Here is a 16080-nt window from a genome sequence, read left to right on the forward strand (position 1 = left end):
GAGGAAAGTGACTGTTTTTTCTGCCTTTTCCCGAGCTCCAGTTAGATTCATCTTGTCTTTTTGGTGTCTGATGGAGTGACGCACAGGGCGAAGTAGTATATTCATACATTCATCACTGCTGCTTCTTGAAATTTTGTAAGTAGGACTTTACAGGATAGTTGGCGTCTAACAGGTTTTTCAGCGCTCCGTTACGCCGTTTCGAGAGGCAATCTGTGACTATTCTTGCCGTCCCTCTTTGTATATGTTCGGTAGCTCCTTTTAGTCCTATTCTGAACAGACCCCACACACTTGAGCAATTTAACAAGCACGAGTATTTTGTAGGCAGTCTCCCTTGTAGAGTGAGTACATGTTCCACTATCCCATCAACGAATCTGGTCTCAACTATGAATGAGCAGTTGCAACAGTTCCATGTCACAGGCCTACATGTTATCGCAACCACGTGTCGGTATGAGATGAGTGAGTCCTATAGGTATTGTAATTAATTAATACCACAGTCATAGAACGCTAGTGTACTGCGTTTTGTAAATTCCACGATTTTAAATTTCTGATTATCTAAAACAAGTTGATAAAGCCTTATCAATATGCCAATGCATATTTGTGTAGGATTTTTGCGACTGGTGTTTCATTATAGATAACTGCAGCATAGAATTTGTTATAAAAGTTATCTGAGAGGTGATTAACTTACAACATGTACAGCAAGAATACTAACACACTTCCCCACTTCTACTCTTCTAGATGACGCTCCATTCAGATTACCACAAAATCCTCGATCCAGCCACAAATTTCGTTTGCCACCATTTATGACCGAACATTAGTTAGTTGTTTCTTATCATTGTAGTCTTCAGTCAGAGACTGGCTGCTGTCCACGATGATCAATTCTGTGCACGCCTCTTCCTCTGCATTACTTTTGCAACCGAGACCCATTTTAACACGCTTACTGAATCTGAGACTTGGCCCCTATCTACAGTTTTTACCGCCACATTTCTTTGCTTTAAGAAAATGACGATTCCTTGATGTCAAAGGAAGTGTCCAATGAAGTTATCCTTTAATCAAGCTGTACCATAGATTTCTTATCTGCTCATTTCGATTCAGTACCTCTTCATTACTTACCCCCATCTACCTGTTTAATGCCCAGCACTCACCTGTAACACCGCATATCAAAAGCTTCTACTCTTTTTTTCCGCGGAAGTTTACCATCTACGTTTCACTTCCATGCTTGGTTGCTCTCCGGACAGCCGGCCGCGGTGGCCGAGCGGTTATAGGCGCTTCAGTCTGGAACCGCGCGACTGCTACGGTCGCAGGTTCGAATCCTGCCTCGGACATGGATGTGTGTGATGTTCTTAGGTTAGTTAGGTTTAAGTAGTTCTAAGTTCTATGGGACTGTTGATCTCAAATGTTAAGTCCCATAGTGCTCAGAGCCATTTGAACCATTTTTTACTCTCCGGAAAAATACTTTCAGAAAATACTGCCCAACATTTATATTTAAATTCGCTGTTAACGGGTTTACACTTATTTTTCTTGCTACTGCATCTGCATATACACTTCCCAAGCCATCTTGCCGTATGTGGCTAAAATGGCTCAAATGGCTCTGAGCACTATGCGACTTAACTTCTGAGGTCATCAGTCGCCTAGAACTTAGAACTAATTAAACCTAACTAACCTAATGACATCACACACATCCATGCCCGAGGCAGGATTCGAACCTGCAACCGGAGTGGTCGCTCGGCTCCAAACTGTAGCGCCTAGAACTGCACGTCCACTCCAACCGGCGCCGTATGTGGGCGTACTCTGTGTACTAGTTTCACTTTGTTTTCCTATTCGAGTCTCGAATGGCTCGCGGAAAGCACGCTTTCTTCTGAACCTTCTTGTGGTCAGTCTTACAGTTTGTTGATAAATGCTGATTTTTCACCCGACCGTGTAGTTCAGTGTCGCACTGCGTTCGCAAACTGAATAAGACGGAATCTATCTGTCCTGATAAGCGCTCTGAATTAGCAGCTGCGATAACAACGCCAGCCAGCCAGAAGAGTTCTTTGTTCCCGCTGACGGACCTATTAATACTCCGCAAAGAAGCCTGCGGAACAACAAGGAAACATCAGTCACGCCTGAGTTATCCCGTGCACCAATAAGCTCGCGAAAGCGGCCGCACTCCTTCATTAGCGTCCAGCCACAAGCACCCGGCAGGCACATCCTCTCCCAGTGATTAGAATACGAACAGCGGCGTAATTCTGTTCCCGTCTGGCGCTGCGCCGGCACCGCTTTGCGCCGACCGGCATTTCCGTTAATAGGCAATATATTTTGTTCGAGCCCTAGTGGCATGTCGCACTTGCAGACAGCGCCATTTTCTGCTACTAAGCGAAGCGTCGGGACCCCTATTTGTCAGGGACGCGGTGCTAATGAGTTCGATGTCACGTTGACGACAGCTTATCCTCGTTCGTGAGCTGGCTATTACGTGGCGCCGAAGATTCCCATTTCAGTTGAACGAACAGTCTCTCTTGAGCGTCGTGCTTTGAGCATTGACAGAAAGCAAGCGGAGCACTCTAAAGTACGAGTATGCGTCCGCATTATAAGATAAGAATTTGGTTCAACCTTGTACCAAAGCTTTGTTGTAGCAGTTGGAAAAAAGTTAGACATATATGACCTACAATCATCTAGGCGAATTAGAGGGTTTTACGGTGAAAGGAGTCGGGTACGGTATATTCGAGAATGAATGATATAGGTTTTAGTTTCTTGAGTTAGCCCTTCTGTTAGAGTGGTTCAAAAAAATACTAATCATAGCGTTATTATTTAAATTTCACAATATATATAAATGACCTAGTAGATAGTCTCGGAAGTTCCATGCGGCTTTTCGCGGATGGCGCTGTAGTGTACAGAGAAGTTGCAGCATTAGAAAATTGCAGCGAAATGCAGGAAGATCTGCAGCGGATAGGCACTTGGTGCAGGGAGTGGCAACTGACCCGTAACATAGACAAATGTAATGTATTGCGAATACATAGAAAGAAGGATCCTTTATTGTATGTTTACATGATAGCGGAACAAACACTGGTAGCAGATACTTCTGTAAAATATCTGGGAGTATGCGTACGGAACGATTTGATTTGGAATGATCGTATAAAATTAATTGTTGGTAAGGCGGGTGCCAGGTTGAGATTCATTGGGAGAGTCCTTAGAAAACGTAATCCATCAACAAAGGAGATGGCTTACAAAACACTCGTTCGACCTATACTTGAGTATTGCTCATCAGTGTGGGATCTGTACCAGGTCGGGTTGACAGAGGAGATAGAAAAGATCAAAAGAAGAGCGGCGCGTTTCGTCACAGGGTTATTTGGTAAGCGTGATAGCGTTACGCTGTTTAGCAAACTCAAGTGGCAGCCTCTGTAAGAGAGGTGCTCTGCATCGCAGTGAAGCTTGCTGTCCAGGTTTCGAGAGGGTGCGTTTCTGGTTGAGGTATCGAATATATTGCTTCCTCCTACTTATACCCCCGAGGAGATCACGAATGTAAAATTAGAGAGATTCGAGCGCGCACGGAGACTTTCCGGCAGTCGTTCTTCCCGCAAACCATACGCAACTGGAACAGGAAAGGGAGGTAATGACAGTGGCACGTGAAGTGCCATCCGCCACACACCGTTGGGTGGCTTGCGGAGTATAAATGTCAATGTAGATGTATCTTACTCTTTCTGTTAGTGTGTGTATGTGGACGTGTGTGGGTGTGTGTGCGTATGTGTGTGTATGATGAGAGAGAGGGAGGGAGAGGGAGGAAGGGGAGGGAGGTTGGTTACCGCCTCGAGATTGTTGCGCTTGTCTAGCAATTCCCTAGCCAATGTCATCATAGATTTTCCTTAGTTCGTTTGCATATGACACGGATCTGCACACTAATGTGTAGCTAGATACGTTACCATGACGTCAGCGTTTCATCATACGCACTTTCCAGAGGGTGACAATAACACGCAGCTGTATCATCGTAAATGAGGGAGAATACGAGCAAATGATACACCACAGCAAGCCCTTAGCTGGAGACAATGGGTTGGAGCACGCATTACCATGAGAAAGTAGCTCATCCTTTCTGCGAATCCTTCTGATACTGCTAAATACATCTCTGATGGTCCGAAGAACGTTTCTGTCAATGTCTTGCGAGCAAGAAAACACTGCGAAATGTCTGCAGCTGTTCTGTCCTCTAACTTGATTCAATAAGAAGTCGTTATTGTTGACAGTCATCTCTTAGCACACATTCAAATTCGTATTTTGTTACCATTACTGTTAGTTTGACTGAATCTCAATCTTCAGTCAACAGTAAGCTTTTTGGGGAGTGTTGTGGCGTAACAAGCTAGTCACGCCACACTGAGAAGGAAGCCGAAAGGCACGCGTACACACACGCCGACTGGCGTCAAGTCTGGAACAGGATAAGTTATGACTGCTATAAAGAAAATACGTAGCTTTGGAATATACTTAACTTTTAATCACTCCTTGTGATACATCTCTCTTGACTATACAATGAGACTCGTAAGATACATGCACTGTGACAATTGGCGCCTTGCTAAGTCGTAGCCATTAACTTAGCCGAAGGCTATTCTAACTGGCTCTCGGCAAATGAGAGCAAAGGCTTCGTCAGTATAGTCGCTAGCAACGTCGTCGTACAACTGGGGCGAGTTCTCGTACGTCTCTCGAGACCTGCCGTGTGGTGGCGCTCGGTCTGCGATCACACAGTGGCGACACGCGGGTCCGACATGTACTAATGGACCGCGGCCGATTTAAGCTACCACCTAGCAAGTGTGGTGTCTGGCAGTGACACCACAGGGAGGGGTGCGTAGATTCGTTCCGTAAGGATGGTGGCAGAAATCGACCTCCACCTTCTTACAAAAGTACCGAGTAGTTGATAAGTTTTCCAGAGAAGTCACCGAATGTCTACAACATGATTAGAATTTTAAGACCCTGATTTGAACCATTGCATCGGCAGGGACAATGCATCAGCTGTGGAAAAATCATAAAAGTATGTACTACAAAAGGCTATTTCTCTTCTTAAGGGGTGTCCCTGTTTCTCTCTCTCTCTCTCTCTCTCTCTCTATATATATATATATATATATATATATATATATATATATATATATATATATATTTCCAAGTGGCTCACGGCCGGGTACATGCGTTTCTAACTGACACAGTTTGCATGGGGAGGGAGTGAAGAGCCTATGACTACACACAGAATAGAATCGAAAAAGTAGCTACTCCCAAATTCGCGTAATTGTATGATTTTTCCTCCAAGTTAGATCCTAACTGCCTTTCTGAATTTTATAATTACCACATCGGAAACATAGTTCCCCATCTCACACACTGTTAAGATTCGTCTAACTCATTTCCTCCTGTATATTCGTAGACTTGATAATCGTTAGTCCGTGTTAGAAGCATCTGCTGCGAAAATGATACCACGGGACTTTAGGAAGTGTAAACATTTTTGTTGCCTTTGATGTCATCAGTTCGAGGACTGGTTTGATGCAGCTCTGCGTGATGTCCTGTTTTATGGATGTCTTTTCGTAGCTACAGCGTGCTAAGTCTACTTTATTCAGCTTCCTATATTCAAGTGTTGTTCTCTGTCTATAATTTTTACTGCTCGCACTTTCATCCCTCACCAAATTAACTATCCTTTGATACCTCAGGATGTAGTCTATAAACATTTCCCTTCTTTGTATCACAAATTTCTTTTTGCCCCCAAACCACTTAGTACGTTTATGCCATCTACTCATATAATCTTCAGCTTTCTTCCGTTGTACCAAATTACAATATTTTTATTCTCTTCTTGTCTGAAGTGTATATCGTCCAGGTTTCACTTCCTTAGAAGGCTTTAATCGAAACAAATACCTTCAGAAAAGAATAATTCATAATAATTACTTTAGAACGAATTTCTCTTTTTTAAATTTAGCTCCATCTGTAACCTGGAAATTCTCAGCGACTGTACTTATTTCAGTAGGTGAAAGAAGGTATAGCAATCATTCGCAACTTGTGTTTGTTGTAGGAGATCTACATTTCGCTCACTGAGTGACCACCTTCAGTGCAGCAAATAAAGTTAACACATTTCAGCCGTTGTTTGGCATAGTCCTCCTTGGACTATACACGTTAAGAATATTGTAGTGTGAACTCTTGACGTGTATAGTCGAAGGGGTACTATACCGGACAACGGCTGGAATGTGTTAACTCTATTTGCTGCATTGATGGTGGTCACTCAGTTGCCGAAATTTAAATCTGCTACAATAAACACAAGTTGCGGCTGATTGCTGTACCTTCTTTCACCAATTGTGTTTCTCTTTTCCCATGATAATGATGGTGGTGGCTGTGGGTAAATTACTTGAAGAAATACACCAGTCAGTCTTGATGCTGTGTTTCTTTAAGTAACAGCTATATTTTTGAGAAAAGTTTTACAGTTATTGCTAGTCTACATTTTATGTCCTCTCTACTTCTGCCACCGTCAGCATATGCATATTTTTAATTAAGTACAATTTACAGAGGAAATGAATAGCCTGCTTGAAAGGCAGCTGAATGTTACACACATTAAAATACGGTAGAGAGGCTGTTTTGTCTCCAGTTTTCTTCCTGTATCCTTGACATTTCCCGTTACCGATTTCGTACGTGGAACCTGTTCTCGCCTGGCAGCTAAAGAACCCCAACAGTCTTATTACTGAACGCTGATTACCGCAGTCCCGGCTGGTGTAATGACACCGCCAAAGCAATCCGCTCCGGCTTTCCGAGCGGAAGAGGTCGTGACGGCCGGTAAATCTCGGCTAAATCAGAAGATGACGGCCGCGTGGCAAATCGGCGCCAGCGCGCGCCCGGGAACACCTTTAACGGTGGGGGCGGTGGAGGTGGGTAAGCCCAGACCAGACAGCACCAGGTAATGCGTGGCTGGCCAAGAAGTCGCAGTGGGGCTTCCAGAGAGGTCATTCGGCAAATCAGCCCCTAAGGAGGGCGGCCATCCTAGGTGTCAATTTTAAAGGCTACTGTGGGACCCTAACTACTGGACGTAGACAAAGTTTTCGATTTGTCCATCGATCCTGAAACTGTTTATAAACTATACTTACAACGCTTCCCTGTATCGGTAGTAAGGCTTATACAAAGTTTCCCCTCCAGACGCAGTTCCAAGATCAGAGTACATGCAGCTCATTCCACAAGATCAGTGATGGGAAGCATACTGTTTACTTTATACAAGGCAGACAGGCCAGAGACCTCTTATTGTACAGAGTCTTGTAGATTTTCAGGCATTGTCAATATCAAAAGCAGGCAGAGAGGACGCAGCCGAAGTTTTTTGCAGCCTGGCATACAACTCTTTTTATTAATAAACTGTGCCAGAAGGTTTCTCTTTACTAGTACTAAGGCTGCTACAAAGCTTTCTCCCTGAACTCGGCTTCAAGTTCAGTGTAGATTCATGATGTTAGAAACAGTCTGAAAAGCTTTTAAGGATGTTGCAGGGGAGGTAGTGCTCAGAAATAATTGTTGAGATGAAAAACTGGACACGTTGCCCCGTTTCCAAGTTATTTAGCATTGCCATTATCCAATCAGGTGGGTGCGCGCGAATTCAAGCCCTTGCGCGCGCTAAAATGCGGCAATGGCCAGGCATCTGTGGGTCTGTGAGTTACCATTTGTTCTAAAACTCATTATCAATTAAAATGTGCAATTTTCAGAAGTAATCTATTTAAACAAGGTGAGTTCGATTTGAGGAAACCAAACGAAAAACACGTTTGACGGCACTGTCTTGGGCAAGTTGCTTCAGTGTGCGCTCGCAACGACTTGATTGGCTAACTTCAATGCTAAATAACTGAGAAACGGCACAACGTAATGAATTTTGTTCTTCTTAACAATCATTTCTCAGCACAGCCTCCTCTGCAACAGCCTTACAAGCTATTCAGACTGCCGGCCGGAGTGGCCGAACGGTTCTAGGCGCTACAGTCTGGAACCGAGCGACCGCTACGGTCGGAGTTTCGAATCCTGCCTCGGGCATGGATGTGTGTGATGTCCTTAGGTTAGTTAGGTTTAAGTAGTTCTAAGTTCTAGGGGACTGATGACCTCAGCAGTTGAGTCCCATAGTGCTCAGAGCCATTTGAGCCTATTCAGACTATTTCTGACATGTCGGGAGGTTCCCAAGGATCAGTGATGGGACCCATACTGTATACTTTATAAGTGACGGTAAAGGTCGACGACATCATACTATGTGCAGTTTTGTAAATGTGCTGCCACTATCAATAACAAAAGCAGGAAGAGAGGATGTGATCACTCCGGACGTCGATTCGATTGTGCCCTCTGTAGGTGTATAATGGCGGTTCCTGGTTATCCGTATGATTACCAGTTTTATCACTGAGGAGCGTAAGGATGGTGCATTATAGCGCCGAAATCGATAGCAAATAAAAACAGGACTTTTAAATAGAGCAGAAGGATTCATTCATATTTCAAAAATCATAGTAACAACTGGCGTCGGCTTATCTATCTGAAGATGTATATACGAATACAGAACTTAATTCTCCTTTGTATCCAAAAGCACAACATGTGTTTTATAACAATATACAGCGCGTTCGAAAAGTAGCTGTGCCATGGACTACGGATGTAGATAACGTTGGAAGATAGAATCAAATTTACCAGAACACATGTTGGCAGAACTATTTTTCACAGATACGCGATCTTGTTTTTGTATTGTACTTTCGTGTAACATTAAACTGTTTGGATCAGTTGATGAAAACTGTTAAATGCAATGTGCAGTGTTTGGATGTTCCATATGTTTCTAAATTATGGTGCTTTCAACTGTGGAACATATTTTTCTTGTTAAAAATGTGTTTTGAGAAGGCGATAAACAGACAGATTTAACATAGGAGGTATTCGCTGAAAAATTTCCGGAAACAGCTGTACGTCATAGTAATGCGGTTCGTCGACTTACTGAGAAATTTCGAGAGACATCTTCAGTCTTAATGGCGAGAAAACTGGAGGACCACTTACATTAAACGAATAGAAGTTGTTGGACATTTCTTACTATGCAGCAGAGGCCAGCAAAATCATTGCAAAAGTTGGAAAGGATTGAAACTGTTCCCGTATAAAATAATAGGAGTGCATGAATTAAAAGCTGCGGATCATGAAACGCGAACCTGTTGATGCAAATGATTACCATCTTTTATTAAGAGAAATGACACTGATATTCTCGACGTTACTTTCTGTACAGATGACGTCTGGTTCAGTCTGTCTGGTCATACTTACGCATGAAACACAAGATCATGGTCAGTCGAGAATCTTCGCTCTGTGCTTGAAACTCCACTAAATGACAGAAAAATGGTGTGTGGCTAGCCACCATATCCAGACGTCACATTATTGGACCTTTATTTTTTGAAGAAGTCATGATCAGTGAACGTTACTGTTTAATGATCCACGATTTAACAGGCCAGGCAAAGAAGACGAAATCGACTAGTCATGGTTTCAACACTCTGACGCTACTGCTCCCAAAGCTAACAACACTATGCGTTTTCTGGAAGAGTTTTTGGGGAACTTGTCATCTCAACCTATGGACTCCTCGCCCGCCGGACCTCAGACCACCGGGCTTCTTTCTTAGGGGAGCAGCGATATCTCTACTGTATTGCAATCTCCCTCGCACGTTATGTGACAAAAACTGAAATGCCTCTGCGTGTGAGAGGCGTATCACAATCAGATACGCAGGAAGCGTTTTACAATAAAATTAAGCGATTTCAGATTTTAATCATATGCAGTTGATGTTCATGAAATACGATGAGTGCCCGGAGTGGCCAAGCGATTCTAGGCGCTACAGTCTGGAACCGCGCGACCGCTACGGTCGCAGGTTCGAATCCTGCCTCGGGCATGGATGTGTGTGATGTCCTTAGGTTAGTTAGGTTTAACCCTGCTGTTCTGTTCACTTTTACTTGACATATATACTGTTCGGGTCAATATGACCCGACATATCAAAATGCTTTAGAAACATAAATTTTGGTACAGTTTTAGCTATCGACATTGTTGTTCTATTCCAGTACCTTGTTAGTAATAATAATAATAATAATAATAATAATAATAATGGTAATAATAATAATAATAACAATGCATACAACTTTATTGAGGGATATTTTTCATTTAAATATGCACATAAATTTGAAACAACAGACAGTTTCCATTACAGGCATTCAACTTAGAAAGCACTACAGTTTTTCCATACTTCTATTCTTATTGTTGACAGTTTAGACGTAAGTATTGACATTTTCTAACAACAGACAGTTGTCATTACAGATATTCATCTTAGAGCACACTACAGTACAGAACACACTACAGTTTTTTTATTACATTCCAACATAGAAAGCACTACAACTTTAGAATCCTCTCTTCTTACTGATTGTAGTTTAGGCACAAGTATTCACATAAATTTGAAACAACAGAATTTTCAATACAATCATCTTATAAAATACTACAGTTCTTTTCTTACTGCTTGCACTGTGGACACAAGTAGGTTACATGTTTCTTGCAAATATGTTTACTACATTTTCCACACACCATGTTTGTTTTATTGTCATTACTTGATGGACAGAACTTACAGCGTGCACGTTTTGTAGATTTTCTTGTTGTTACCGATTCTGACACACCACCCACATCATTCGGGTTTTGGATGCTTGTGACCATTCTCAAAGAATCTTCTGTTCTTGGGAAATGCGTTCTTGATGCAATATGTTCTTTTATCAGTGACTTTCCAAGTTCCTCCAAGAATATTCTCCTTCTAGTCAATTTGCTTGCATTCCAATTAGGGTCAACCGAAATCCACAAAACGTATGCATTATAAGCAGAAACATCAAGAATATTGTAGAAAACTATCATTGGCCACCTATTACTTTTTCGTTTGCATGTATATGTACCTAATAACTGATCAAGCGTGTCTACAGCACCTTTGGTTGAATTATAGTCCAAAATCATTTTTGGCTTCTTATCAGCCCTGTCACTGATTTCCGCATCATGGTGGAGAGTGCTCATAAGTACAACATTCTTGTGTCTCTTAGGAATATAATTAACCACAGTAGTGTCATTTGTGAAGTAAAATGAAGAGCTGTGTACCTCCTTGTTGGTCATTTTGTGTGGAAGCTCCGGCTTATTTTTCCGTATAGTTCCCAACATAGTCAATTTCCTTTTCAGAAGCAGCTGCCCCAAATTGTACGACGTAAAAAAGTTGTCACACGTGATATTCTGACCACGTAACTCAGAAGTGAGATCAGATACCACCCTCATTCCCTGATTTCTTTCTGGTGCCGCTCCACTCACCTTTCCTGTATAAATTTGGGCTTTCAGTACGTATGAAGTTTTGCTGTCACACATGGTCCATATTTTGATCCCATATTTTGCCGGTTTACTTGGGATATACTGCTTGAATGGACAGCGACCTCTAAATGCTACTAACTGCTCGTCAACAGTAACATTTTCTCCTGGATTATACAGTTTAGGAAGGACCTCTACCCACTTCTCCCAAATACTACGAATTGCGGCAAGTTTGTCAGTACGTCGTCTTTCCTCTCTAGTAGATTTCTTGTCAAATCGCAGGACACGTGATATCTTACAGAATGTTTCATGAGACATGGTTGCTCGAAATATGTTTCGCCCAGTATCTTTATCCCACAAACTTTTTGTAGACTCCCCATGAGATCGATATACACCCGCTAGGAGTAAGAGTCCTAAGTATGCATGGAAAACAGAACCATCAATATCTGTCCACTGTTCACCATAAACTCGCTGCCCTTCAATATTTGTCATCTCTATTATTTCATTTTGAAGCGCTGTGTGAAATACTGCTTCAAATGAACATTTTACATCAGATATTCTGCTGACTGCATACCTGGTAACTCCTGGGGTACTCTTGATGATGTTCGAAGCTGGTAGGCGACCATGTTGTGCTGGTGGATGCAACTGCCATTCTATATTCCCATTTTTAGAAAGAAAAGTCTCTACACTATTTTGTATGGGCTGTGGACTGTCGTAACTGTCATCGGAACACTCGCTTTCAGATGCATTGCTGATGTGATCTTCAAACTCAGAAAGTGATCCTTCATCTGGTGAGGCATTTACTATTTCTTCCAACTCACGATCATTCAATGGTCTCATCGCCATGGTGTCACAAGTCAAACTGGGCAGAAACAAAGCATTCCAATTATTGAGAACTGCCAATTATTATTTCCTGGGGAAAGCAACAAACAAGCCCATTGTTGTGAACGCATGGAGCTTTAGGTGATTGTTGAGAGTAAGTTGGAATGATGCAGTCACTATTCCCACACAACACAACAAAAATAATTTTCGCCATTTCCAGATTTTAGAAATAAATACGAGTTACACTAAACATATTTGTGTCGGGTCATTATGACCCGAACATTACATATGCAACTATTACAGTTGAAGCCCAAACTTCTTAAACTTTTTTAAAACCTTTTAAAACACATGCTGCTCATCCATTTTCAGACAAAGTCACAAAGTTTCATAAATATATATTGGTATTTACATAATGTAAAATAACGTTCATATTCGTTTCGGGTCATATAGACCCGAACAGAACAGCAGGGTTAAGTAGTTCTACGTTCTAGGGGACTGATGACCACAGCAGTTGAGTCCCATAGTGCTCAGAGCCATTTGAACAATTTTTTTTTTTTTTGAACGCTATGAGTCTCGTCTTTATCTAAAACAATGAGGGTAGCTAAGCAATGAATTAAGATCTGTACCAGGACCAGGATTCGAACCTGAGTCTCCTGCTTCGTACGCAGACGCACTATTCGTTGCGCTACACTGGCACAACTGCTACTGCAATTCTGTTGACTATCCTATAACGTCTCTGTCCCCGATACAAATGCTAATTCACACTTCAGCCCATGGCTGTTCCCTTCATAACTCGCATCAGTATTGCCAAGGCTGTCCAATACTGGAGGGTCGTGGCATTACTGATGTACGTTTACAAGGGTAACAATAATGTGCTGAGGTGTGAATGGCAATTTGTATCAGGGAGAGAGAGATATATTAGAATAGTCCTCACACCTGAGGTAAATCGTGTGCCTCTGTGGCACAATGGATAGTGCATCTCCTAATGAAGTAGGAGACACAGGTTCGAATCACACCCTAACTACAAATTGTAGTTCATTGCTTCAGCCTACATTAATATTGAAGACTTCAGAATTCTATGACTGCTTGTGGATGTCATTTTCAACACATGGTGTAGCTTCACAGCAACTTTCAGAACACCTTGTATTTTAAATAAGTTAGATGATATACAAATGAGATGATTAACTAAACATTTTTTCAGTTCAGGAATGTAACAGAAAAAAGAACCAAGTGAAGGGGCTCGTTTTCAGCTAGCAATCTACCAAATTTAGAAGGATACACAGATGTTTATTCCTTTACAGTTTGTGCATCATACAGGATGACTACTCTGGATTTAAAATGTGAATAGACATATTGAAGCAAATAATGAAGAAATTGGAAGAAAGAAAAAGAGTACTAACGGCAATGTTGTTGCTGTGTGTTGCAGAGGGCCAAGCCAGCCACCTGAACCTGTTCAACTCGCGGCAGCAGGCGAAGAAGAAGCGGAAGTCGCGCACGGCGTTTACCAACCACCAGATCTTCGAGCTGGAGAAGCGCTTCCTGTACCAGAAGTACCTGTCACCTGCGGACCGCGACGAGATTGCGGGCCAACTCGGTCTGAGCAACGCGCAGGTCATCACGTGGTTCCAGAATCGGCGCGCCAAGCTGAAGCGCGACATGGAGGAGCTCAAAAAGGACGTCGAGTCCACCAAGATCCTGAGCGCGCACAAGTCTTTCCTGGAGAACGTCACCGACCTCGGCATCCTGAAGAAGAAGGCGCCCCCGAGCAGCGCCCAGATGGCGGCAGCTGCAGCGGCGGCGGTGGCGGCGGCGGCAGCCGCGTCCTCCGCGGGGGCGGCATCTGGGGGTGGAGGCGACTCGGGTGTCGACAAGTAGATGGCACCACTGCAGGCCGCTGTGTCACACAATGTGCAATAATTAGACGGACACTCGCTATGTAAACAATGGGATTCTGAGTGCGACTCACTTGTGCGATATATCGCCACGGAGCATAGTTCGGTGTATATATGCCGACAAGTATTTTGTTCCTGTAATTAGAAGCGGTCAAGAAATAGTTCCGCACAGTCAATGTTTGTGAAGAACTGGGACCTAATAAGAAGGTGATAGAGTATTGTACGCTATCCGTCATAAAAGCGAAACGATGTAGGAGTCAGCATATGTTGTGGCAAGATCGTTATTGTTGCTAGTATTTACTGCTAAAAAAGTCAAGTGCCAGGTTTGACGAGATATGGATGTCAACATTTTATGCAGTGCGAAAATGAACTGTGAGATGTCTTACGAACGTTGAGAAATGATGGCTTTCTCCTTGAAACTCAAAATTTTGTCCTGCTCTTATAACTTGTGTGACGTCCATTCGTTAAAAAAATCGTGTCATAAGTACTTCAATTACGCCTTAAAAAGCGGAGACTGCATCTACTTTGGGAAAAACGGGAAAGTTTTTTTATAAAAATGAATTTTAGGATCACAAAATCACTATTAAAGGAACAAAACCTACTCTGTGACCAGTGAATAAATGTTTGATAATCACGGTGCACTTTGAGGCTTAGCTCCATTTTCAGATCACAACTCCTTTTATGATTTAAAAACTACAAAAGTTTAGTGAGGTGATTAATTACGGAGGGTTTTTGTTATTTCACTGGTTTTACTTCGTCATATTTACAAATGCAGTTATGTCTAACAGTAAAACTAATTTTCATTTTTTTAAACCCCTGGTAAAATCTTATGAACATAATAGACCAACACGGCACATTATTTTTACCATAAGGTCTTAATTTCATGTAAATTATCGTTAACGAACGATTCTGCGAGAATTTGCTATCCATTAAAGATTGCTGACTCCGTTATACCTTGAAGGCAACACACAGAAAATGTCTGTGGAGTCGTCACACACCGTCTGAGCACCGTATTAAGCCCATTTCGGATTCTGGTAGGATCCTCCTTTTTCCCGCCACATTTTGAAAGGAACTTGTAGGGAACGACTAACTTAAAGTTATCAGCAGAACTGTTAATATACTGCGAGAACTTGACTGACCTAATGCTGTTGAAGCTAATTCACTGTGTGTGTTAAGGTACTACCTAGTGGTACTACTTAAGAGGACAATGGAAACAGTAAACCGAAGAAGCCATGTGATCGCTGACTCTTCGTAATATGTGCACACCGCGAAGAACGAGTATTACGAACCAGGAGGCACGGCAGTGATTGTTTTACTCATTTCTGTTTCTGAGACAAGAAACTTATGTGCAGTGCTGTGACAGTTGTTTTCTATGTACAGTCTCTCTAAACAGCGAGATGAAGGTTACGAATGTAAATACTCGCCATTGAGTGTAGCTAACTTGTGTCATAGTTTCGTACATGTAAGTGCTTCACGCTGTAGTTTCGTAACTGTGAAAACAGAGGTCAATATCTACCTTCATTATCCTAATTTTGTTACTTCGCTTCAATTTTGTCGCAACCACAGTGAAATCCATAAAAGATATAAATTGTAAATTAAAATTACTTGTGTCAAAAGTGATTGGTGATCTCAGAATAATAGGAATAAACAATAGCTGGCGTAGAGAGATAAATATAAATGTTGTAGTCTTACAATAACAATAGGAATGACGAATCAAATTGCTGTAATATATATACATACGGTTATATGTCCGCGATAATTTATTCCTATATGAGTTAATAAAACAGTATTATAATACTAATTTTGTCATCGAATTCTTTGAACATGATTTGTTGATTGACACCTTCCCTACGATAATGACAGACACCAAATACTGCTCGTAAGTGCTATGGTTCCCAAAACATTCTTTTACCACAGCAACAGCAATACAGTTCAAATCCTTTATCACTTCCGTAAGAGAAACAATGGCTGTAATAATATAGCCTAAAATATTACTTGAAAATACACTTTGATTGCCACAGATGAACATCTGTATAATCTACAGTATCATAGGAATGTAGCTGTGTTTACACCTTCTCCGTTTCATTGCAGTGGGCTGAAA

At 42.0% G+C, this 16080-nt stretch overlaps 1 protein-coding gene across 1 annotated transcript in view; it reads left to right on the plus strand.

Moving 5' to 3' along the window:
* The window catches only part of LOC126252234 (homeobox protein engrailed-1-like), a 504649-nt gene extending 488905 nt beyond the window's left edge, over positions 1-15744 (plus strand). The window contains exon 4 of the mRNA XM_049953106.1: positions 13514-15744. Within this exon, the coding sequence (XP_049809063.1) occupies positions 13514-13962 (449 nt within the window). The 3' untranslated portion in view covers positions 13963-15744. The remainder of the gene's footprint in view (positions 1-13513) is intronic.
* The last annotated feature ends 336 nt before the right edge of the window (positions 15745-16080 follow it).

The sequence above is a fragment of the Schistocerca nitens genome, chromosome 4, assembly GCF_023898315.1.
Source record: "Schistocerca nitens isolate TAMUIC-IGC-003100 chromosome 4, iqSchNite1.1, whole genome shotgun sequence".
NCBI classification, from domain to species: domain Eukaryota; kingdom Metazoa; phylum Arthropoda; class Insecta; order Orthoptera; family Acrididae; genus Schistocerca; species Schistocerca nitens.